Source organism: Plodia interpunctella, chromosome 18, assembly GCF_027563975.2.
Source record: "Plodia interpunctella isolate USDA-ARS_2022_Savannah chromosome 18, ilPloInte3.2, whole genome shotgun sequence".
NCBI classification, from domain to species: domain Eukaryota; kingdom Metazoa; phylum Arthropoda; class Insecta; order Lepidoptera; family Pyralidae; genus Plodia; species Plodia interpunctella.
The window spans coordinates 7,540,565-7,567,381 of NC_071311.1; the positions used below are offsets into that span (position 1 = coordinate 7,540,565).

Consider the following 26,817-nt stretch of genomic DNA (forward strand, 5'->3'; position numbering starts at 1 on the left):
TTTTAACATATTAATGCGACATTAAATTATGATGAGGTTAACATAAATTATAATACCTATCTACTGTCTATCGAAATAAAGAAACGATTAATGATTGATTATATTAACAGACAGAGATTTAGAGACAGACAGGGTGAAGCGTTTTATATTATGTAATGTTAATAATATAAACAGGGTGTGCTTGTAATACACCTGACAGAATTAAAAGCTGACATCAAAATGTTTTACAAGTAACCCTGTATGCATTCTAAGTGCCATATATTTTTTTTATTGAGATTTTATATACATGATCAAGAATTGTATACACTGTTTTTACTATAAAAATAAACGTAAGGATACATAACCTTGTATAACTTTTATTGAATATTCCTTTTTCAAAATTTTTATCAAAAAAAAAAACGCGAAAAAAGAATTACATTTTTTTTTTAAATTTAGCAGGGTGTTACTGCGTTGTTGTCGCGCAAGAATGCAGCACTAAGATGTAATTTTGCAGCGCATTTTGATGACATTGACAATGACAGTTCATCAAAGCGATTGTTTATCCACCATGGCTATAGGTGGTTTGTAATGTTCCATATTCAACAGACAATACAAAACTAAACAGGAGATGTAAATAAAACATGTTCATTTAAAAACAAAGGTTTATTTTCAATTCCATGCTAAGTTCACAATTTTCTCTTACAGCATTGTTGACACTATTTTGTTCTGGATAACACAAACCCGCAGATAACTTAACTTTACTAAACTTAACTTTTCTAAAAGAGAATGAAACTTATCGCGGAACAAACTTTTAAGAAAATTATACTTACAAAATTGTTTCCAACAAAAATTAAACATATTACATATTAACAGTCTTTGGGAGAGGGCTATGTCCAGCAGTGGACATCTTGTGGCCGAGATGATGATTAAATATTTGTTTCTCATATTAATCATAAAGCTAAGTTACCTGCGCAAATAAAACCATTCAACAATTTAAAAAATAATATAGAACTAATTACTCTTCGTGGACGAGACAGGTTTTCAATTTTATCAAATTCGATTCATATTCAATATACAAAAAACTGATCTATGAATAAGCTAATATATAATAATAAAATTCTCAAGACATTTATGAGTGAGATTTCAGCACGCCTGCGCGAAGTAACGGGCGATCCAAGTTTCCTTGCACAGAGGATTACTATTGAAGTGCAGAGGGGCAATGCTGCCAGCCTTCTTGGAACCCTTCTTTTTTACTTACAGTTTTAGCCTAACTTTTGATGATAGTTAAAAAAAATATAGTTAAGTTAAAAAAAAGAAAATATACTCTGATTCTATGAATTTTTCAGGTTATACTAATAACCTGTCTCGTCCACTCTTCATAATAAGCTACGATTTGGAACCTCGCAAATGCCACCGACCTAAAAAATGATTCGTAACCTTATGAAGTTAAACTAAAGCAACACAACAAGCGTGGTACCGTTAAAATATTTAATAAATTAAAGACCGCGACACGAATGCAGTTCCATACAACAACGTAGCCGGTCTGTTATGTATAATTCTACAAAATCCCGCGGAACTTTCGTGGCGCGGAACCTTATCACTATCACTTGTGTCAAAGACAGAGAAAATTAAAAACAACGAGCTAGCGTAGCCAAATGAGATAGAAGATTTCCATAACTTACCGGCCCATTTCATACAAAGTGCGTGCGTGCAAAACTGGGCACGCAGTAAGGGATAAAAGATATAAGCGCTTATATGAACGAAACGAAAGATGACGTACATTAGTTTTCTCTGTCGACGACTTTCTTAATTTGTGTGTAAAAAAAAAATATTTTGACAGGCAATTGAAGAAAATTGTTGAGAATTGCACAGTGATAAAACATCACAAAGGTATCGATGTCAACACAATTTTAAAACTTACAAATTGATACGCCAACGTGTCGCGGAATTTCCGCTCAAAATTGAGGATAAATAGTGAAAGTGAAGATCTCATTTACAGAATTGTTTTATATTAATTACTAGCTTTTGCTCGGGGTCTCGCCCGCGTGAATTCCCACAGGAACACATCGTTTTTTATTAATGAAAATGGATACCCTATGTACTCTTAAGCACATAATATATATGCAAAATTTCAATAACTCGGCCACGAGCAGATAAAGCGTGACAAACAAAAATCTGCTTTCGAATTTATAATATTAATTGGGATACATAGAAAAGAAATATTTAAATCGGATTTCCACGCACACAAACAAATATCAACCTTAAAACAACAGGCTCAAGTGTCAGAATGACATAATTAAACACTTAATATTATTATTTCAGAAATGACTAAAGCGGGCATCGTTGTAACTAAAATACATAACGAAACATATAACATTTACATATATGGAAATATGTAACTTCATCTTTTAGCAAGGAACTATGCATTAGGACGACGGAATATTAAACTGTATATATAAGCTTGCATGGGAAACTAATATTTATTCCCTTGACTTAGAGTAGGTAACACTCCCAAAACAAAATGTATTTACAAATAAAACTTTGATACTTGCTATGACAAAACGTGCCTTATTTCGAAAGAGTTAACGATCGAAATCGTACGTCGACGATTATTAAAATTGTACTGGTATTCGACATGACGATCCATGTAAACTAAATAATACTTAGAATAATAATTCCATTATGTTATTTCTTCAATAAATTAATTATTTTTCAACTGTACATTTCTTGCTTTTGATATTTAGCGTAAATTTCAATCTATATAAAAAAATCATCAAGATGTACCTATATAATTCTTTTGGAATAGCTTTCAATCACTAATTTTTTTTTTCATTATATTAGGGAGCTATTTGTGCCCTCATTTGAAGTAGAAGTGATTTCATAACATGTTAATTGAAAAAATGAGACGAAATTCACAGTTTCTCATAAACTGTGTTCGAATAATGTTATCGGCTAATAAAACCAATTATTTTGCACCAAAAACACCGATTTAATTAAAAGCCATCACCAATATGTTTTTACTAGTTCATTTGGTTTTTCTTTTAAATACGTAGAGTTATCAATAAAGTATAGAGTGCACATTTCTTTGAACGCTCTTTTTTGTGTATATACGAGTTGATTTCTTATATATTGCCATTATTTTATCTACATGCTCAGTCGACGGTACTGAACAACTTTTCGTATGGAAGAAACCTTGAAATCGCAAAAAAAAACAGCTCCAGATTTTCCACAACTTAGGTATCTAATCTTGTATAGAACAACAGAGTTTTTTTTCGCGATTTCGGATTTACTCCCATACTAAAAGTTGTTTAGAATCATGGACTGAGTATGTAGATAGAATATTGCCAATGTATAAAAAGTCACCCCTGTATTAGCCGAGCTAGCGGTTTGGATTCTATTTAGTGTCTAGTGCGGTGTGTATGTCAAATATTTTACTGATAAAGTGTCAAGTGTTAGGTTCATGTTTGTGACTGTTATCTGGAGCCGTTAAGTTCCACCCTTGGCAAGGTGAGGGGGAAGGTGAGGGGCGCGGGAGGAAAAAATAGAACTAACGACTTCTAAACTCAAAAATACTTCTACATACTAATCACTTTCCACTTGCAGTACATATTAAACACTATGTATCTATGATTTAACACTCGCACTTATCACTAATCTAAATGCAAACGGGGCCTAATTGTTGTACCTAATTTGTTTTGCACACCGTAGTGCAAACATGTAAAGAATTCACATTAAAATTAAATAATGTACAGTTTGTACAATAAATTGTTCTCATACTAAAAGTAATTGGACAGTAGTCTTAAAAAAAAAGTATTTACAAAATTAATTGATCGAATTTTTTTTTTTTAATTATATTTTTGTGTCATCTTGCACTTTTCATCTTCTATTTTATTTTAAAAACGCGCACTTTTCTAGTATAAGACAATACTAACTCTACTACCGCTACTTACTACTAGTTGACTTTGACCTTCCCCGTGATGATTTTGGCGTATTCTTCGTAAAATCTGGGGAATATTTGTATAGCGAAGTACACGACTGTGAGGTAAGCGAGGATGGCCAGCGTCAGTATGAGATCGAACACTGCTGGCTTCACACTGGAATAAGAGAAACACATTATAAAAATTGTAAAAGCTATGCTCTTGTGTGTTGAGTTTCCTTTAATTTATTCATTTGGTCGCCTGAAAAAATCCTGTGCTTTGTCTATCTTAAGCACCAGTCTCCCACGATGTCGTTGTTACTTATGTCCTACTAGATTTTGCCCGCGGCTTCGTCCGCGTGAATTTATCAGCGAAAGCGGAACAGACACGATTTTCATACAAACTTCCCAAATGATGGGGCGTCCATTATAGTCATTTGGGGATTGATTTTTGATAAAGATGTTTGAACGGGTGTCTTTAACTACATGCATACCAAATTTCATCAAGCTCGGTCCAGCGGTTTAGCCGTGACAGAACAGATAGACAGACTTTCACATTTATAATATTAGTATGGATTTTTGTAAAGTTTTTGTATTTGCAGCTGTAGATGGATTTGCGCACAACTTGTATGAAGAAAATTAAACTGGGCAAATACTGGGCAAATAAGTAGTCACTGTATCACCAGGGTGGTCACATGCGCATTCATAACTAGCGACCCGTTCCGGCTTCGCTCGTTTAAAACCATAAACTTAAACCTTCATTACGAATCACACTTCATCAAACCGCGTCAAAATCCATTGCGTAGTTTTAAAGATCTAAGCATACAAAGGGACAGACAGAGCGGGAAGCGACTTTCGTTTTATATTATGTAGTGAAATTCATTGAAAGCAATGTATCTAACATATACTAAGCTCACCTATAGACGTAGAGCATAGCCCTGGTGCCGCCATAGAGCGTATATTCCGGCTCACGCTTGTCCACTGCATGTGTGCTTACTGTCACCTCCATATATCTTGATAAAGCCCGCTCTAGGGCTCCTGTTAACCCTAAAAAATAATATAATCGATCATATCATTCATTCAGAAATTAGACCTTCAAAGTTTATGTCAAATTTTATACTATACTAGTTGCGCCTCTTAATTCTGGGACAAAAAGTATCCTATGTGTTATTCTAGCTTATATTCTACCCGTGTATCAAATTTCATAACAATCCATCCAGTAGATTTTGCGTGAAAGAGTAACAAATATACACAAACACATACATCCTCACAAAGTTTCGCATTTATAATATAGTAGAATAGTAACCTTCGCTAGCTACAAACTACTATTAGCATTTCGGAACGACCACTGCTGAGAAAAAATGCCAAAAGAAACTCATTTAACAGTGTTGGTGTGTGTAAACACAGAAACGGACCGCAAGACGCTCAGAACCGCAGACAAATAATAATGATCACGAGTACGAATGTTCGCCCGCGCTGCGAACCGAACCCATCACGGAGTCTGTAAAAAAACAAAGTTTATGATTCTATAAATAGGTAGTAGATAAATCTTACCAGCATTAGGTGAAGTGGTAGTAATTATTTGGGGCGATCTCGACTGCGCTGATAAAAATTTGTACCAATGTTTCACGAACGCTTCATCCACCGCCTGGAACAGAAAGAAAATATAATATACTAGCTGCGCCTCGGGGGTTCGCTCCTGTGGAAATTTCGGGATAAAAGTACCCTATGTGTTATTCCAGGTTATTTTCTATCCGTGTACCAAATTTCATAACAATCGGTCAAGTAGATAATGCGTGAAGAGGTAACAAACAAACTCACTTTCGCATTTATAATATTAGCTGGGATTGGGATTATTTATCCCACATTCATAGAAGCGACAAGACGAAAAGGAAAGCCAAGTTATATGAACCAAATAAAGGTTGCATGATGTCGAACAGGGAGGTCCAAACAATGGCTGAGGATAGAGTGAGATAGAACGACCTGCATCGACAAGAACGATGTTCTTAAATGATGAATGCATGAAATCATAGACGACATTCAGCACATTGACATAGAAAGCTATAGACCCCGACATATTTTCCAATTCACTCATAATGGTTAGAGATGAGCGTATATTTGTATGCAATATAAGCACTATATCATATTTTTTACATCTGTATACCTATGATTGACAATTAAATTGATTCGATTGATTGTATTAGAAATACACGAGAAGAAACGAGACAGAGCGCTGATATCTTTTGTCCCTCATCACGTGACCAATCTGCCACTTAGTATGAGATTAGCCAGATTAGGCCGGGAAGTAATATGGAAATCTCAGTCGTCTATATAGTTTCCTTGGTCTTTGGCACGTTGTACATGTGCGAGTGAGAGGGATATGTCAGAGAGAGAGAGAGAGACTACTCACCGTGACGTCATCATACAGCGCCATATCGTCGCCTAGCTCATCCGTGAGGTTGTACACGTGTGAGGCGAGCGCGCGCCCGATCACAGCGATGTTGCGTGCGAGGTGAGTAAGGGATACGTCCGATGGAGTGTCTAGTATTGAACTGCGTGAGGGCTCCTTGTGGCTCTGAAACAGATAATGTCATTAGGTATAAAGAAAAATTAGATGATTTGGGTACATAATATCCCTCTCAAATACATACGAAATTATTTCAATAAACTTCCTAGAGAACTACAGGAGATATATATATATATATATAGTAAACATAGGCTAAAAAGACTTTATTTTGAAATATATTAGCGACTCACCGAACACAGATAAACTCTGCGAGGTTTCCGCAGTTAAGTTAACGTTGTAAATGAGTATATGTAATTTTGTACAGAATAAATGATAAAAAAATGTTTACGTTTTGACATAAATATTTTTTACCTTGAGAAAGGGATATTTTTATATGCCTTTCTCAAAGTGCTCAACTAAAATGTCTATAATACAAATGAGACTTTCTGAACTCAGTTCATTCCGATACAACGCGATTCACAGACCCGTGTCTGAGAACGACTGTTACTCTTCTTCCCATTATACCAGTGAGTGAATATGGTGGAACATCAGTGACTTGGTTGTGGTGTACAGTTACGCGCGGATGAGGCACGAACCCTTGTCGTACATTACAATATAGACAACTAGCGGCCTGTCCCGGCTCTGCTCGGGTAAAAACAATAAATTATTAACCCTATGAAAACCTAATGTTTTTGAGTTTATCGCAAACATACATACATACAGACGCGGTAGAGAACTTTGATTTATAATATGTAAAGATAATATGTCCACTAATAAAATTTACCTGTAGCGAGCCGAGTGTAAATGTAGTCATTCTTCTAAAACAGAATCTCTCGTGTTGCCAAGCCAATGTTTCATTGGCCAAGTTGATCTTCTTAAGGTTGATAGGAACTGCTTATCTAGACTTTCTTATCTATGTTATTGCTAATAATAGAGTTCGAGTTTATTCAAGTCGCCTAAATGCATCGGACATGACTATCGACTACCTACCGTCATTGAATCGATTTATTTTATTCTATTTAAATATAAAAAGATTCGTGATACGGTGAACCGTGGAACAACGGCGATCTGGTTGAGACGTACAGTTACGCGCGGATGAGGGGCACGTACCCTTGCCGTACACTACAATATGGACAATAATATAGATCCACTAATAAAAATTACCTGTAGCGAGCTGAGTGTAAATGCGGTCATCCTTCTAATACTGAATCTCTCGTGTTGCCAGGCCAATGTTTCATCGGCCAAGTTTATCTTCTTATGGTTGATAGCAACTCGTAATCTTGACTTGATAGAGTGCGCGGCGCCTCCGGGTTTAGGCGGTTTGGACACGTGCATAGTGAGCTGTGGCGACGACGATATTGCGTCCAGACACATCACGAACGACACGTCCTGTTGATATAAGATAATAGATTAGTATATTTGCCAACTACGATTTTGTGCTCGCTGTTAGCTGTTCATGTATCGAATTAAACTACAATTACAAATTACTATAATATTATATATTATGTACACGCTACAAGCGTGCCTTACATTGAATTAATACATAAATAAACTGCAAGTTCAAAACTCTTTGAAAATGGTGTATCTCTGTTGCCGCTTTAACAACAAACACTAAAAAACAAAATACAAATAAATATTTAAAGGGCCTCGTATACAAAAAGAAACGCGAGTTTTTCTGCTCGATATTGATAACGAGCAGAAAAAGACACTTGAAATATTCACAGAATATTGAGTTATATATTCACTTTAAATCTATACTATTACAGATAAAGAGGTTTGTGAGTTTGTGTGTGACTTTGTATGTTTGAGGCGGGTAATATCAGAAATTTCCTAATCTATTTCAAAAATTCTTTCACCATAAGATAGGTGCATTACCCAAGATTGCTATAGCTATACTTTATCTCAAAATTCCCACGGGAGCGAAGCCCCGGGCAACATCTAGTTTAAAATAAAACAAATATTAAAGGGGGGCTCCTATACAACAAATTTGATTTATTTACCGTTTTTTTTTTTTTTCAGATAAATGCCGACTCGCACTTGGCCGGTTTTATTCTGAACTTATGGCTAGATTGAAATCCATTTCTAAGAATCCTGTCTCACCTGTAACAATGATGCGTCAGAAGAATCCAGTTGCTCCTCGAGCCATTTCTTGGCAGCGAAGTAGTTCAGAGAATGTCCGGCAGAGGTCAGCACAAACAGCAGCGTAGGCGCCCCCCTCATCCCCGCCGTCGAGTAAAGCCGGGAGAATATACGAGCTAGTTCTAATACCGCGACTGCACCTGATGCGTTAGAGTCTGCGCCGTGAGATAGCTCCTGTGAATAAATTATAGTGAAAATGTTACGTAAAATAAATATACCTATGATATATTGACAGGATATTACGATGTAACTCACTCTCTCTCTCTCTCACTTCCGAACGTTTTCTCTTTTCCTCCCTCAGCCGTAATGCGTGAGAGTTGTAGTTTTTGACATTGCAAAATTTCTGTTCTCTGTCTGTTTAAACTCACTGGAAATAATTTATTATTTCAAGTCTGTTTAAACTCACTGGAAATAATTTATTATTTCAAGAGGCAATTCCTTAAAATTACACTGCACATGAGCGAAGACGAAATCGAAACGAAATGAAATATCAAACAGTCGAGACGGACTCGATGAGAATATTGTCACGGCACCTCTAGTCAACAGTTTTAAGAACGTGTTCCGTTATTTATATAGCTTTTGACATTGTCGCGCGTTGATGTACGTAGAAACTTCATACGACTTCTAAATTCTTCTGCGTTGATCCGTCGACGGATGTCAACGTGACGGAGCGTGACGTGACGTGTAATGCACACTCAAATGATTAAAAATGATACATACATATTTTAAAAAATGGTAAGCCCTTTTGACATGATAGGGACCAACAATGTTTGAATGAGTTTCTTTCGATATTTCTTCTCAGCAGTGATCGTTCCGAAATGCTAGTAGTTTGTAGCTTTGGTAAATATCATTTAATTTAGAATATGACGTGAAAAAGTGCCTGTGTTGTGTAGGCCTAATTTCTGAATAAATTTATTTGTTTTTTTATTCTTTTTTGAGCGCAACTGAGTAATGATGCATCACCTCCAACATTGAATTATAGTATAAAAGAGACAATGAGAGATTATAGTGGAATCCAATAATTAAACTTACTGGAGCAACGGCGGACGCATCATAATGTGCGGCTATCACGATTGTTTGCGAGGAGCCCGAGCGCCCGACCAGCTTCCCGTGCAGCGTCACCGGCTTCGACTCCAACTTCTGGGGGACGGTTGATGATACCACTGCAAAAAAATATTGATAATTGTTATCTGTATTACTCTTATGGTAACACCAGTCTATTTTTCACGTTAACTTTAACACGCGAAGAAAGACGCAAAGAACGCCAATTTATATAATTTGCGTAAAGGTTAAAGTTAACGTCAAACTGGTGCAACTAAATGAAAATTGCTGGTTTCGACGTACATTGCTAGTTTTTCTTTACGGTAATAAAAAAGCTCACATACAAACTACGCAATGAACAATTATTAATTATGTCTGAGTACGCCGATAGTATATTAAAACTCATTAGGTCCCAGAAGCGTAAAAGATTTCCCATGAGGGTAAATAAAAAGCGACCTCGGTGGCGCAGTGGTAAAGTGCTTGCCTCTAAACCGAGAGCTCCCGGGTTCGATCCCCGGACGGCTCATGATGGAAAATGATCTTTTCCGAGAAATCGATCTGGCCCGGGTCTTGGATGTTTATCTATATATGTATTTGTTATAAAATATAGTATCATTGAGTTAGTATCCCATAACACAAGTCTCTAACTTACTTTGGGGCTAGCTCAATCTGTGTGATTTTTCGTATTATATATATTTATAAAGGTAGAAATCACACAAGAAAATATAAATTACCAATTTGATATCCATTAGAAGACACACTGTTAAACATGGCTTCAAGTGCCGTGCCAGACTTGTCGTCCGTGATGAAACTGTGCTGCAAGTCTTTGATGATGTCCTCGAAGTCTGGGGTCCACTGCGCAAAGTACACGGGGGCATTGACCTCGTTCTGGACCATCGCCATCTCTAGAAGTTGGATATGCTGGGAAAAAATCCATAATTTGAAGCAGTTCAGTTATCTTCAAAAGCAAAAAGTTATTACGCATTAACCTCTTTCTCTCATTCAGATGTTTTTTTTTTACCATTTACACTTAAATTTTTAAGATATTTTACAATTTGTCGCCTGTCTGACGTCAACCTCTCTTTGGGAATTATGTTGATGCATATCAGCTATGCACTTTCCCTGTTGAATTTAGGGCTGTGACGCCGTCAAGCCCCGGGACAGCATAAAAGATTTGCTGTGATTATACCGTAATCTGCCTGCCTGGAGACAATACTCCTACTTTCTATTTTGACCTTTGGCAGTAAATCAATTATCATAGCATAAATTATGTAAAAAACATAACAATGGATGTTTTAAGTCAGACAAATTATGTATGAAAAAAACAGAAAACACAAAATATTGGCAATGTGAATATGTTTGGCTTTCAGGTCATGATTGTTGTTATGTGTTGTGATAGTAATTAAATACCACATGTAAAATTTCAGCTCAATTGAACAACAGATCAGTTAACATTGCAAGAGTTAACCCACACTTAATAATTTCTATGGCCCTGATCTGGGGCAAAACTAAATTGATCCTGATGGTGGACCAATGGACACGGTTCATTACGCCTTAAAATTATAAGTATGTCTAATACAGTAAGTCAAACAGAAGCTTGCAAAATATCCATACTAATATATCACAAATGTGAGTGTATTTGTGAGTCCTTCTATCACATCAAATGGATCATTAGATTGAGTTGATTTTTAGTGTGGACATAATTGTGTTTGACAGGCTACTTTTTAACATTTTTTTTTTATATTTGGCCTGTGCAAGAATCAGTTGGATGGGCTGGGAGTTCAGTCCTCTCAAACTGGTCCCATTTCACAAAAAAAAAACCAGTAACAACATACTTCTTTTTCCTCCAGAGTCAAGACAGTGTCATTCTTTGGCATAACAAGTAGCAACGCTCCCGCCTTGCTCCGGATCTCCATGAACTGTTCCACTGTGATGTCCTGCACCCGAGCCACCACACAATGGCGAGATGTGCTCCACGAAGTCAAGGAACGACCTTCCAGGTTGAAGCTGGCACTGCGGCATCCTGAAAATGTTCTTATGTTATAATCTTACACTAGACATGGCCGCCGACGAAATGGTTAAAGGAGATGCAAATTCACCCTGTTGGGAAGTGTAAGAGTATGTATATATATTTTATATTGGTTAATAGGATGTGTAGATGCAGATGCACCTCCTTGAATATAACTCTGGTGTTGTTTAACATTGGATTTGAAGATGAAATACACAAAAATGTACTGTAATTCGTGTGTTTCAATAAAATGAAATTAAAAATTTTTGTCACTTCCACATAGCTAGTAAACTTTATTAAAAGCATCTTGTAAATAAATGGTATAGTTAATAAAGTAAATCTGTGCTAAAATAGATAAAACTGTTGTTACTGCACATTCGAAATTACTGTGACCTGTTTTTATTAACTTGAGATCAGTAACCTTCAATTAATATGAATTGATGATATGGAAGTTAGTTCTACTGTACACTGAATATTCTCTTGATGATGATTTAATTTTAGATGATATTGGGGCGTGACTTTCTCTGATAAAGAGATACCCTTATCAGGGCAAACAATCACTTTTTGGACCAAATCTTTACTGGTAGTGTAAAGATAACCTCAAAATAATACTTCATCGATTTTTATGAATTTTCAGTTCAATGTTTATTTTATGTTCAGCTTACCATGTGGTATTGTATGAAGATCGTATTGTTGCATCCTGTACACCGAAAATTCGTGAGAAGCAGCTACAGGATTCACTGGAGACATAATGATAAAAATTGGTAAAGCCACTAAGAGGTAATACGGTAAATAACCCTTGAATATTTCGGCAAAGCCGTCCGCTTCATCTAGCCACATCTTGGTGACTAATTATGATCTTATTGCTAACGAAATTAATACAAAAACCGATTTTTAACACATAATCCAATCAGAAACCCTACGTGTGATAGTCGGTCAATGACATTTGTTTTTTTCGTGACAGAATAGTGCTTGACAACGTACCTAACGTGTCTAGTACCTAATTTTTGAAGGATTGAATCGACCGATTATGTTATTGTTCATGTAAATAAGATTTTATTTAGTCTGTTTAAGCATACTCTTTATTATACCTATTATACCGTGGTAAGTATATAATGTAATAAGTATATTATTAATTTATTTGTAATGCAACACCTATTGTTTGATAGTAATCATGTAAATAATATACATTAAGTACATTGCGCATCGTCAAGTGAATACGCCTCATTCTTATAAATTAATATTTTACTGAATACTTACTTCGTATTCGATCAACAAACGCATCGTACGTTCTCGCTATCATTCAATATACTTATTTTGTTACTTTTTCTATCAAGACCACATATCTGCCGTGTCAGGCGTAGGTCAGTTAACTTGAGTTACATGAGTTACGTGTTATAACTCTGAATCGTAGTTAAATGACCTCGTAAACCTATAGAAAAGTATATTTTTCATTTGTTTCTATTTAAATCGATATACGAGACTGTCACCCAATCTCATGTAACAATGATTTTACCACTGTCCATTTTGGCAAAGTACCGTATTTTTACTTACACGACTTAGGTCTGTTAAGATACTCACAGTTATATGAATAAATATACAGTTATATGAATATTCGCCGTGATAGGTAAATTTTGCGCAAAAAATGCCTCTCGCTCCTATTCACCTGAGTCGATATTTATTTTGTTTATTTGCATACAAATTAGGTCACGGTCTCGGTCGCCCTGCAATTAATTATATAATTTACGTTATTTTTCTGCTACAATATTAAAGTAGTTTAATTAATTTTATTAGAATTATATGGATGGTTATTCAATTCATTCTTTATTAATAGTACCTAAGATTAATAAACTTTGAAATCATTTGTTATAGACTTATGCAAATCCTATAGGTACCTAATATAGTTAAGTAGGTAGATCGATAATTTAGAAAAAGATTTCATTTTTGATTTATTCCAATTCAACTAGATATAAAGTGTTTTTGATTACTTATTACACTTTTGTTGTTCTTCTGCTAAAAAAATAATATTTTGGTTTATTAAAGTGGTTATTAATAACCACTCTTTTTATTTTAAAGAAAAATTCTAACTAGTTCGAAAGAATAACTTTGTAGGACTAAAACTGTAATTTTATCTGTGTGTCTGTCTGTTTGTTTGCGCATGATTGCTTATCTTATTTGGTCTAATTTGAAGAGAACTGGTGCCAGAAACGAGCACTGTCTGACACGCCTATATCTGGTAACTTACACTTAACTGAGATTAGCAAAATATACATAATTAGACCAGTTTTGGCAAACTGATATATCTTAAAATACAACGCGCGTAAAACAAGAGTTGTATGGAAATCTTGTCACGCCTAACTCAGTTATCGTTAATAACTCAAAGAATAATTATTATTTCTGTATTCTAAAACTTTCCCGATGTTTTTAAGCTTTATACATGTGCACTTATGAAAAATTATAGCAATAATATCTTAATACTTTTTCTATAATGACAAAAATCTGTTTAAAACTTTGAACGGCGATTAATCAAAACTAGGTTTCGCGAGATACATGAAATTGGTTTGACACGGCAGATATATCAGAACATTACCTGCATAATGTTCTGATATCTGTAATCAAGACATTTTATTATTTCTATCATCTTAAGCAATATCCCGTACATACATTTACTTAATAGAGTAGTTTATTGTATGTATTTAATTTAGTTATTATTGTGAACGTGTTTACATACGGACTTAATCATATACGTACATATGCAACTGCAACTGGTAAGTGGGCTATGTCTGTTAAGGATATATTAAAGAAAAATAATTTATAGAAGGTCTTTATCAATTGAGACTAATAGAAGCCAAAATAATTTTCTTTAGAATTTTTCTCTGTCTGCCTGTCTTTCTGTATGTTTGTTCGCGAATCACGCGAAAGCTATGAATGGAATATGATACGGTATTTACAGTTGTATGTCGGATCCTATTATACTTATTCCAAATTTCATCAAAATCGTACCAGTAGTTCAGCCGCGAACAAAAGACAAACTTTCGCATTTATAATAGTAGCGATGGATAATATGGAAGTGATATGAAAATTTGAAAAGGTATAGGTAAGTGCGTGAATCCTATATCGTCGCAATCACGAATGACATCGTTTACAACTTCGTAGTAATGCCCCAGCAGTAATTACGGACTGAATACGCAAATCGAAGGTCCTTAAAAGACGTTGACAGGACCGTACTCAAGGGCGCTGTTAAATAAATTAAGGTAAATTATGCAGGAGCTCTATACGTGTTTGGAGTCCCCTGTCCCTTAGTTCGTTACACCGTATGGGACTTGTCAATAAACTGATTCTTAAGGTGCGATTAGTTAAATGCTAATCAGATTTTTTTAATTAGAAAGCGAAGTTTATATAATATACTTTAAAATATGCTTCTCTACGTGGCTTTTTTTATACATAGGTATCTATTAAACATCGTAGCATAATTTTAAAGATCTAAGTATACAAAGTATACAAGGCATAGTATATAACTTTATTAATACTATGTAATGATGTAAGGTTATTTGTACAAAGAAGTTTTAATAAAAAAACAATAAGATGTTAAATGTAGAACATATACTTAGAAGTCAGGTCGCGTGCCGGCGGAGTCTGAAAAATCTTTTATCTTTTTAGGTATCGCCTTTTTAAAGTAAACGAACATCGACTTGCGGATAATAAGCCTTACACTCATGTTTTTATAGTGCAGTGGGCAAATGAGCATGCTGGTTGCCTGATGGTAAGCAAATACAGCCGGAAACTCACGGACACTGGCAACCCGATACGGATCACCGATACGTTACCGGATTTTTAAAAACACATTCGCTTATTCGAGATCACTTATTTTCTTTCGTAAAAATATTTTATTTAATAGAGAAGGTTTTTTCAGTTAGAGGAATGTGGAAGAGAATATATGTATATATATTATAACGTTCTTGGCAATTTTAACGGAGTGTTTGCCAATGCCTTCTCGATTGTCGATTGATATATCATCAATCGTTTTCCTCGGCGAAGCGCCGGTTTCCTTTCGATGTTTTTCTTCACCACTCTAAAATTGGAAGGGCGGCGAATGAGCTAACGCGTCACCTGATGGTAAGTGATCATCGCTGTCCAGGCTGCAATACCAGAGGCAACACGCCTGGACACCGGCCTTTCAAAAAATGGTTAATGTCCATACTAGCGGCCCGTCCTGGCTGCGCTCGGGTAAAACCATACTCATCATCATGGGATGCCATCTTCGAATTGAAGTTTGGAGGTCAGCCAAACTAATTGGACCTCCAAAACCATACTAAATGATATATACCTAAACTAAAAAAAATCCGTGGCGTAGTTTTAAACATCTAAGATGGATCGAAGCATATATAGGGACAGCAGGAACAGACAGTGGGAAGAGACTTTGTTTTTAATCCCCGACGATAGAAAGAGGGGAGTTATAAGTTGAACGTGTCTGTGAATCTGTATGTATGTCACAGAGTACCTATATCTGTCGTGGTATCGTAGCAGCCAAACGGCTGATTCGATTTTGATCTAGTTTTTTGAAAAATAATTTAATCGAGAGTGTTGTTCAGCTATGTTTGCAAATTTTGTTTTCAGCCGTGTGTAAAAAACTCTTTTCTAAGGGATGAGTAGTTGTCTCATCCGATAGATATATTTCTATAGTGATTATGACCACAACTCGGAGTCATGAGTAATACGACTATAAGATGAATAGGTATTCATTTTATTGTTCTTATAGTTAAGTGTACCTGACAACATACATGATGAAGTTAATTGTATATATATATACAGTTTTTTTCTCTCTGTTTTTTTTACTCTATAGTTTGAATTAATGCACAAATATCGCTGTCGAGCTGAGCAAACAAAACAACTAAATTGTATTGAAACTAACATTCACTGATTGTTACGTGCGATCGCTAGTTAAATAGCAGTTTTAACAGTAATTATATCGCCTTAGAATCGACAGTTTGGTAGAACCTAGGTACATTTACGAGCAAATCTAAGGAAGTAGTAGGACGGCTCTTCGTCATGGCACAAGCTGAGTGGTACCCTTTTGTAGCATATATTCATTTTCTGTGATGTATATTAGTATGTTATATGTACCTTTGTAATGTTAACATTTTGTTCATTTTCTGTGATGTATATTAGTATGTTATGAATAAAGTTATTTCTATTTGAATGTTTTGATTGTTCTACCCCGTTGTTTAAACCCCATCTTTCCACATGTACCATTAGAACAGTAGGCACTATTGACGGGTACGAAGCCGCTGCATTGGATCTGCAACGGGAGTCTGCCAAAATAGCTAGCGGAAATGTTTCTAATTATCATGTAGTCTAGGTTTACCCCATGCATCATGGAAGCAGACATTGATAGTACCTATGTCACTGTCACAGATTTTATACAAGACTACACCCTATGAACATTTTCCGGAAATCATATTTCCCATATCTAACTCATAAGCTCCGATAAACTCAGTTCATCATCGATCTACCATTGGAATGTCAATTAAAATGGCAATAGTTAATCAGACGATTCTCGAATCGCAGTCAAAATCCTAATTACTACTAGGAAGTGATAGGTTTTCGGAAACGGTTCTTATAGTTACATAGGTCTGAGAGGCGGGTGGCGGCGGCGCGGCGCAGTGCGGCGCTATCGAGCGGGCGTCGGTGGTGCGGGGCGAGGGTGAGGCGTGCGGGGCGCGGGCGCGGCACGCGGCAGTGTGCTCGCAGCCCCCGGGAGCGCGGCATGGGTGGCGCCCTGCTGCTCGCGCTGCTAGCCGCCGCGCGGGCCGGCGAGCCCAACGCGACCGACTTCGACTATCCCTCCCCCTCACCAACAGAACCGGAAGACAAACCTGCTCCTCTCTTCCCCACAGACCTCTTCACAGAAGAACAGAGACGCTCCGGAGCCGTCCTGCTCCACGTCCTGGGCATGGGCTACATGTTTGTAGCTCTCGCGATCGTCTGCGACGAGTTCTTCGTGCCGTCTCTAGACGTCATCATAGAAAGACTAGCGATCCGTGATGATGTCGCCGGCGCCACGTTCATGGCCGCGGGTGGCTCCGCACCTGAACTTTTCACTTCCATCATCGGGGTTTTCGTTTCGTTCGACGACGTCGGCATCGGGACGATAGTAGGCTCCGCCGTGTTTAATATTTTGTTCGTGATCGGTGCGTGCGCGCTGTTTTCCCGCACGACGCTGACACTGACTTGGTGGCCGTTGTTTCGCGACTGTACCTTTTACTCCATCAGCCTGCTTGTGTTGATATACTGTTTTCGGGACAGCCATATTTACTGGCAGGAGGCGTTGGTGCTGTTTTCGCTGTACGGGGCGTACGTGATGTTCATGAGGTGGAACCAGCCGGTGGAGCGCGCGGTCAAGAAGCTGATCTACAAGAACAAGGTGACGCGAGTCCGGAGTACGGATCAGCTGATGCCAACGGTGAGCTCGCCCGCACAGCCTTGCATGCTCAGTACTTGACGCAGATTTGATGTTCCCTCCCTTATAAACATGAAAACGTGGGACGACGTATAATATTCATTCAACAAAAAGATGAAGATTTTCAAATGTTTGATGACCCTCGAGAGACTGGTTGATATTGTCTATTTCATTAACAATATTGGATCATTCAACGGTTTATTTTCGAAATTCAAAATCTGTGTTCTATTCCCTTTTCAAATCTGCGTCAAAGTTAAAAATTAAAAAGAAATAGAGCCTATATGATGTCGAATGAGTCATTTAAAAAGAGAACACATAGACAATAACTGTCCCACTAGAGTTTAATAGTGCATCGATGTGATTAGTATCCTATCTAGATCGTTGTCTACCGCAATCATACTCGTTCATAATTCTGATGTCTTTACGTTTATTATTCAAGAGCTTCCCGCCATAACAACATTGAACCACAGACTAAGAGAATTTGTTACATTATTTTTTTTATTATACCAGTTAGGTACTTTCGATTATTACATTTTATTGGTATACTGTTTGATAATATTGCCTAATCTGAAATTTATAACGATGAATGTAAATCACGCAGTGTTTTAGTTGATAAGCTTCGTTATTAACAATATTAATATTGAAACCTTCACTGAATGTAATGAGAAAAAAAACAGAAAAGCACGAAACTTCATCATCCAACCATGACTCACGTAAATTTATCTCTCTTATTTTTATTCGTATTATATTATTTATATTTATTTAAAAATTGGCTCCTGTCCGCGGCGTCGCCCGCTTGAATTTCTCTGCGAAAGCGGAACAGACACATTTTTCATACAAAATACAAACTTTCACCCCCCATTATATAATGTGTAGGTTAATTTTGAAAAAAAAAGGGGTTTTTTGACTTAATGCATAACAATTTTCAAGAAAATCGGTCCAGCAGTTTAGCCATGTAAGCGCAATCGACAGACTTTCGCATTTAAAATTATAAAAATGGATTATGTTTACTAAAACATTAGTTATCGTTGAACTAAATTACTAGCATACATAGTACTTTAATTATATCTTGATGGATTCTATACTTTTTTCTCTAAATTCAAATTCAAAATTCAAATCATTTATTCAGAAATTAGACCTTCACAGGCATTTTTTCTCACGACCCGGCCCACGACGCCACTACCAGATCGACCATTTGAGTGAGCATAACACACTCGATTCCCATGACTACAGATTGATATACATCGTGATGACGTACTATTAAGAATAGACACACATTACATAAATTATTAGATACTAGCGACCCGCCCCGACTCCTTACGAGTGTAATATTATGGCATTTTATATACATATAAACCTTCCTCTTAAATCACTCCGTCTATTAAAAAAAACGCATATAAATCCGTTGCATAGTTTAAAAGATCTCGGTGGCGCAGTGGTAAAGTGCTGTGGTCCCGGGTTCGATCCCCGGTCGGGTCATGATGGAAAATAATCTTTTTCGGATTCCGGATGTTTATCTATATATGTATTTGTTATAAAATATAGTATTGTTGAGTTGGTATCCCATAACACGCAAGTCTCGAACTCACTTTGGGGCTAGCTCAATCTGTGTGATTTGTCCTAATATATTTATTTATTTAATATATTTATTAGGCTATATGGAAAGAAAGACAGCGGGAAGCGACATTTTTATACTACCTATATACCTAGTGATAGTGATTAATAATGTGCAAGAAATATTTTAAATCAATAATTTTATGTCTTCCACGAAAAAAAAGCATAGGTTGCGCCAGCTACTGCTCTCTCAGCTTTGTAAAAGTCAATCAAGGGAAAGGGCTATAAGTTTGGAACTCTCAATGGGAGTCATTCTATATACTTAATAAATTATCGTTCTAACAACTATCTGGTAATATTGCACTGTAATTTTTCATAGCCAACAATGAAAGTTTTTCCATAGACAAAACTTGCACCGCACCATCGTACGCCAAACTTTGCTCTTTTACGATCTTACGGCAGTGTACTCTTTCTTTCATAGTGGTGTGAAAGAGACGAATTTCCGGCATATTATGCGACCTACTTAATTCGGCCAATAGGTCAAAATACTCCTTGCTTCTTCACGTTCCAAGACTACACAAGACATGCAAGACGTTAGGTATTCTATTCACTCAATTTGTACATTTCATACAAAAAATAGTTGCAACAAAATTAGCTTCATTACTTAGAAGAACACTTAAGCCGTAACTTTGACCCCTAATATTATCTTCATAGGGACATGCTTGCAATGTATCCCTGAAGATATGTCTGTTATAGAAAATATCAATTTCTAATCGTAATGTATGTTATAATATAATCATCTATTTATGTATCAAAACCAGGGAAAAATATTTAATCAGTAGTCTGGCGGATATATTGTTATCAACATATACATTTGGACCTTGAAATTAGCAACATCGACGAATTATTCGCTATAATGTAACTGGACTATTTTGTTATGGTAACATTTTTATATATAAAAAAAATATAATATATAAAAAAAAGTGTTACAAACAAGCTAAAAATACCTATTAAGCCTTGCCTTCAAGATCCCTAATGGATTTAGGAAATATCGACGCGGCGAGGGAATTCACAACCTAAATCTTGTATTAAAATAAGAATTGTTATTCTATTTTTTAAATTTGAAATAAGAATCGTGTGCAATAAAGAATTACTTTAACGACAGGGCAGTTAGCGTGGCTAACTGGCTGAAAAGAATTTAAATCGCTATTCCGACTAGAAAAGAAATAATAATAGTTATTATATATTGGCCATTTTATGTCTGAAGGATTTTTATCGCATTTTTATGTCGTATGAATTATTTTTTCAATTGTATAAAAAATAGTTAAGCAAATAAAATATGACTAAAGAAACATATTCAAACGAAACTAGGTTTTGCCCGCGGAACCAGATTTTCGGAATTAATTCTGTTTATAATATATTTATATTTATGTAAAAGATCAAAGCAAAACATAAGTATATGGACAGACAGACAGCGGGAAGCGACTTTTTAAAATACTATATAGCCTAGTGATAGTGATTAATAATGTGTAAGAAATATTTTAAATCAATAATTTTATGGACAGATATTATCTTATATAATTTTATCCATAAAAAAGGCAAAGCATGCGTTGAATTTAAATATGCTTTGTCTCTGTCGTACTTTACAAATTTTGGCGTAGACAAAACAAGACAAAACATACTTTAGCTTAAAGTATACATTATCTATTTTATGAATAACTGGTTTATAATATTTGTATAGTCATATAAAAGTATCCCATTACTAGACTCTCCTATACTTCGCCTAACGAGTTGACGCAGGGATCAGTCCTTGGAATTCCATTTCACAAGGACGATATTTTGACAGCCATTAGTTAAAACCGATTAAGTAAATGTCCTACTGGACATAATTTGAGAATATTAATTCACGTACCGTACTCAATGTTAATATATTGATATTTGTAAAGTTAAATGCTTTGGGTCTATTCACTGGAAAATAGTTTGGGACGTTTGGATTCGGTATTCGAGACGGAAACGAGAATAAACTGATCTATTATGTTTATAACTTAACAAGCGACCCGGCCAGGCTTTGCACGACTTCCATACCTTCGATAATAAATTGTCTAAATATAATTGTCTAAATATCAGTAAAAATGGGGGGTTCGCAGAGCGTTTCGACAACTGCATCAAAATCCGTTGCGTTGTTTAAAGGAAGAAAGCTTAGAAACAGACAGACGGAGCCATCGATTTTGTATTATACTGTAGTGATTTGGAAGTTAAAGATACTGTCGCTCGTCTTCTCAATCATTTGTCTATCTCATTCTTCCTCAGCCATAAAGACAAAGATAAAAGATATTTAATTTGCAAAAACACAAAATGTCCGCTGTACTTATTTAGATTTGTGATTGATTTTGAATAAAACAAGTCACAAGAATGCGACGTAAATGTCGTAGAAAGTTCGTAGCAGTCGTAGCTTTGTAGCTGCAAAACGATTGCTACGCCGTAGCACTGCTACGAGCTACAGATCCAGGATTATACTGGTATTAGGTGTTTTTTTACAAAACTACTAATAAAAAATGAGTGTTATATTTTTATATACTCAAAAAGGAATATATATACATATGCATACTCAAAAAGGAATATATATATATATATACATATATATACGCAAAAAGGAATTAAAAAAAGAATGTTTTTAGGGTTCGTGTATATGTATGTATGTTTGTGTCTTTATTTGAGATATTTGTTATAATAGGAATTTTATTTTTGAATACGTGCATCCGTAATCAAAAATAAATTTCTTATTGTAACAAATATCTAGCGTTTTTATTATTTACTAGAGGCCCGTCCCGGCTTCGCTCGGGTAAAAACATAATAAATTATACACCTACACATTCCTCAGGAATCACACTATCTTTTTGTGAAAACTCCATGAAAATCCGTGTCGTCGTTTTTGAGTTTGTCGCGAACATACACACAGACGCGGCAGGGGTCTTGGTTTTATAATATGTAAGGATGGTAATGAAGAAGTACTAATGTCACAGACAAAACTTCTGTCACTTCTTCTTCATAGAAATAAAACTCTAGGGCTGGATGCGACAAGACATCGTGGAGTCAGTTTTAGGATAATTCGTTTCTATCACAAGTTGTGTGGTTAATAATAGTGATAAAACCTGTTTTAATAGATGACGAGTCCCTTTTATTTCTTTAAATTTATTGAATTTCCTTTTGAAATACCAAATTGGATATGTCAAAAGTTAATAACCTTTCGCGTGTCACACCGTTGAACCGTAAGGTGGCGTATGTATTTGATAGGCTAGAAGAGCTGCACCGAGCCCAACAAGCACAAGGGGCCCGTTATGCTTAGTTTCGTTCACTCTATTTTAGTTGAGCTTCTCGATGAAAATATTGATTGACTGCATGACTGAGAGATTTTTTGCTGTTTGATAATATTCTCTGAAAAAAAGTCATAATATTACTATATTATCATTTTTGTAAATGTTACGTACCTAGTGGTTATTGTTGTTTTTTTTTGGGGAAACTCTGCAATTTATACCAAACTGTACTACTTTATTTAAAACTAGTTGCACTCCGGGGCCTCGCTCCGAAATTTCGGGATAAAAAATGCCCTTAGTGTTATTCCATGTTATATTCTACCCGCTTACCAAATTTCATAAAAATCGGTCGAGTAGATTTTGCGCGAAAGAATAAACATACATACAGACATATATCCTCACAAAATTTCTCATTTATAAGATTAGTAAGATTCGAGATTTTCTCAGATATGTGATATTCGGCCATAGTCTTGGGAAGAGTGTGAAAATCCGGAGATCTCAGGACAAATCCTGGGTTATGAGACCTGTGCGGGTTTGCATTTCACTTCTCACCATCGAATCGATTCGAAGTGAGACGCAGCTAGCCAATCACATTGAGGTGTGGTTGTCGTCGCGTCACAATGACGCACTGTGATTGGTTAACTGCGTCTCACTGCGAATCAACTCGATGGTAAGATATAAATACCTAAGTCGCACTACGCACGTAACCCTAGCTACGCCACTGCCCTAAGAAGTAAGTTTTGGTAAAAAGCTCGTAAAACTTAACCTAAATCCAACAGTCGTGACTGAGCTAATCGTTCCCGTAACATATATAACGTAATTGGTGAAATCATACGTGAATTTACGATCACGCGATTCTACGTTTACGTAACTGCTATCGGTTACAGTTTGAACTGTTTCAGTGTTTACAAAATGTACACACTCGTAGTGTAGTTCGCGTTTAACTGTGATTAAGTTTGAGGTTGAGTATAAGTAATCTTTCTTTTCGAGTGTGTTAATCGCTAACACTTTGAAAGTACTAGCAATTTGTTTTTTATTTATTTCAATTTTGTAATTTTCAATAATGATGTAAATTCGTACTCTTAATTTTTCATATATGTACAAGACCTACATTTGTTAATTGACGTCTATGAAGAAAAGGCTGCGGTGAAGTATGTTGCGACGATTCTTCTTCACATGTGCTTTGGAAGTCGGCGATAGTGATCCTCAATTGAATAAAGAATTTTGATTTGAATTTTGAATTTAACACCGGATTCACATTTTCAAATTCATATTCAAATCATTTATTCCGAAATTAGACCTTCACAGGCACTTTTTCTCGTCAATTTTTATATTTATAGTTATTTCTCACAAGCTACAAACTACTGGCATTTGGGAACTACAACTACAAGCTACAAACTACTGGATTTTAATCAAGTCGCATCTGACATGTCTTTTACGACTACCTACCGCGTCTAGTGGTGCAAGTAATCGCATATACACTAGTGAATCTAAACAGTCAACCAATGTGCAGGTTTCCTCATGATTTTTTCCTTCACCAGAAGCAAGTGGTTGTCTATGAAAACTACAATACATGAGTTAGATTGGTATACAAACTCATGTGGCATGAGTAGGATTCGAACTTGGAACCTTTCGATCACAGGCTGACGGTCTTATAATAAGTATTATACAAATCATTACATGGATTTAGGTGCTATAGTGTTTGTTATATAAATGGACGTAGCCAGTTCCCAAGTACCTAGGTCAAAAAAGACTGGTTGCACTCCGGGAGTGCTGGCAGAAGTGAAAACTTGAATATTAACGTTGTGCATTTTTGACGTCTTATGAATGTGTACGGCCGCGATTAACATGTTTTACCAATCACAAAAAGTGCACAACGCCGCTAAAGAAGTTTCCACATTAAAAATATTCTGAGGCACCTTTCTCGCTCTGAAAAAAAAAAACGTAACTTTCATTCTTGATTATAAATAGCCTATAATAAGTTACGGGAGATAACGCAAGAATTCTGAAGATACACAACACAACCTCGTATACCATCTGTTTCAGGCACAATATAGGCTTGTGATGCTTCTCATACTCGAGGTTTATTCATAGTTCGATGATTGCTGAGCTAAGAAACTCAATTGTAGAATTCATAATAATAATAATAAGATAATTAAATAGAAAATGTAGAATGTATGTGAATGAATGTGTACCGGATACTGTGTTTCTTAGCTCAGTTACACTGTAGAATGTTTTTACATATTATAAAACAAACTCCTCTGCCGCGTCTGTTCGCGGATACCCGAGCGAAGACGAGACGGGTCGCTAATAGGTTATACATGAAATCAAAAAAGTAAATTGCCTTTTTAGGGTCCCCAGCCAATTGGCTAATAACGGAATACATATAAATTAGTCCTCTGTCTGTCCGTCTATATGTCGGAGCCACTTTATTCGTACACGGAAATATTTTCCCCTTTTTTGCAGTAGTGAGAACCCTGTCTGGTTTTATCGATTCGTCTGTGTTTGCTCAAATCCTTTCGGAAAAAAGATCATCCCTCGCGAACTCGCACATGGAGGGAAAACAAAATTGTTCAAATAAAGGGCTGCCTCCGAATCCAGCTAATATTATAAATGCTAAAGCATTTGTGAGGATGTATTTGTGTATGTACTTGTACTCGCATATACTGGACGGATTGTTACGAAATTTGGTACGAACGGTAGAATATATAGCCTGGAATAACACATAGTTTACTTTTTATCCCGAAATTCCCACGAGAGCGAAACCCCGGGGCGCAGCTAGTCACTCGTATTGGTTACTATTTTAACCCGCGGGGTATCGGGTTACCGATGTCCATGGTCTCAGTGTTTGCTTACCATCAGACAACGCGCATGCTCGTTTGCCCACTATAGACCTATCCAATCGTTTCATGTTAAGTTGCATACTTAACTATGCACCTCAGAGTCCGCTTACAAAATAACCTTTTATATATTATTAGAAAAAAAACATTGTAAGAAACAATAATGGTAAGCCCTTCTGGCATGATAGGGACCAACACTGTTCAAATGAGTTTCTTTCGGCATTTCTTCTTAGCAGTGATCGTTCCGAAATGCCAGTAGTTTGTAGCTTGTGAGAAATAATTATTTGATATAAAAATTGACGTGAAAAGTGCCTGTGAAGGTGTAATTTTTGAATAATTGAATTTTAATTGAAACCTCTTTAAAACAATATCAACAACCAAGAATGAATCGGTAGGCTGCTGTCATCGAAAACCAAATGTCCAAATGGAAACATTTGTAAGAGCAAATTCATTGTAAATCAGCTGTTATTACTTCAGCATAGAGATCAATACTGGATAACTGAACTTGCAGTTGACTGTAGCTATACAAAACGATTTAGCCACTCTAAAAGGTACTATTTTTCAAGCAGGTGCTGCTGTGCGGGGCATATTGGATTTCCTACGTTATTAGAACGGCTGTATGTATATTATATACCCGCCAAATTGAGGTGGGTTTTTGAGTCTTTATGAGAATGAATATATATTCGATTTTCTTTATTTGTGTGTTTGAAGCGTCAAATAGATGCTCTAATTGAGGCAAAAATACATTTTTGTATGTATCTATGTATGTTTGTAACGCGATAACTTTCGCACCATTGGTCTGATTTTGATGAAATTTAAATGTAGGAATGAAATTTAAAAGGTATGTAGGATATAGATCCTACATACCTTTTAAATTCCTATTGATTTGTATTGATAGCAATAGAATTTTTAAGTTTGTGGGTCAACAAAAACGATTAAGCCGTTTTAGAAATATTCACAATTTTATAAAAACTCATCAAAAAATTATTGTGTTCGCGAGGTACAGAGGTGGGTTCGCGGCGGACAACTAGTTTATATAAACCGGTTTTGTCCATATTGT

At 36.0% G+C, this 26,817-nt stretch overlaps 2 protein-coding genes across 4 annotated transcripts in view; one reads left to right on the forward strand and one right to left on the reverse strand.

The window, feature by feature from the left end:
* Positions 1-627: 627 nt before the first annotated feature.
* Positions 628-12,551, reverse strand: LOC128677399 (uncharacterized protein). Its single transcript, XM_053758195.2, has 10 exons — positions 12,255-12,551; positions 11,417-11,604; positions 10,316-10,502; positions 9,573-9,703; positions 8,502-8,714; positions 7,566-7,790; positions 6,306-6,470; positions 5,450-5,543; positions 4,813-4,942; positions 628-4,073 (listed from the first exon to the last, which is right to left on the reverse strand). Exons 1-10 carry the CDS (start codon positions 12,427-12,429, stop codon positions 3,932-3,934), a joined length of 1,650 nt encoding a protein of 549 aa, XP_053614170.1. The 5' UTR covers positions 12,430-12,551; the 3' UTR covers positions 628-3,931.
* A 4,761-nt stretch (positions 12,552-17,312) lies between these two features.
* The window catches only part of Nckx30C, a 71,049-nt gene continuing 61,544 nt past the window's right edge, over positions 17,313-26,817 (forward strand). For all 3 annotated transcript variants that reach the window (XM_053758581.2, XM_053758582.2, XM_053758583.2), the window contains exon 1: positions 17,313-18,052. In XM_053758581.2, the coding sequence (XP_053614556.1) occupies positions 17,357-18,052 (696 nt within the window). In that variant the 5' untranslated portion in view covers positions 17,313-17,356. The remainder of the gene's footprint in view (positions 18,053-26,817) is intronic.

Coding starts and splice junctions, on each gene's coding strand:
- LOC128677399 (XM_053758195.2), bottom strand. CDS start 12,429: ATGTGGCTAGATGAAGCGGACGGCTTTGCCGAAATATTCAAGGGTTAT. Junction 8,715..9,572: donor ATGCGTCCGCCGTTGCTCCA/GTAAGTTTAATT, acceptor ATTTATTCACAG/GAGCTATCTCACGGCGCAGA. Junction 4,943..5,449: donor TACCACTTCACCTAATGCTG/GTAAGATTTATC, acceptor ATTATTTTTTAG/GGTTAACAGGAGCCCTAGAG.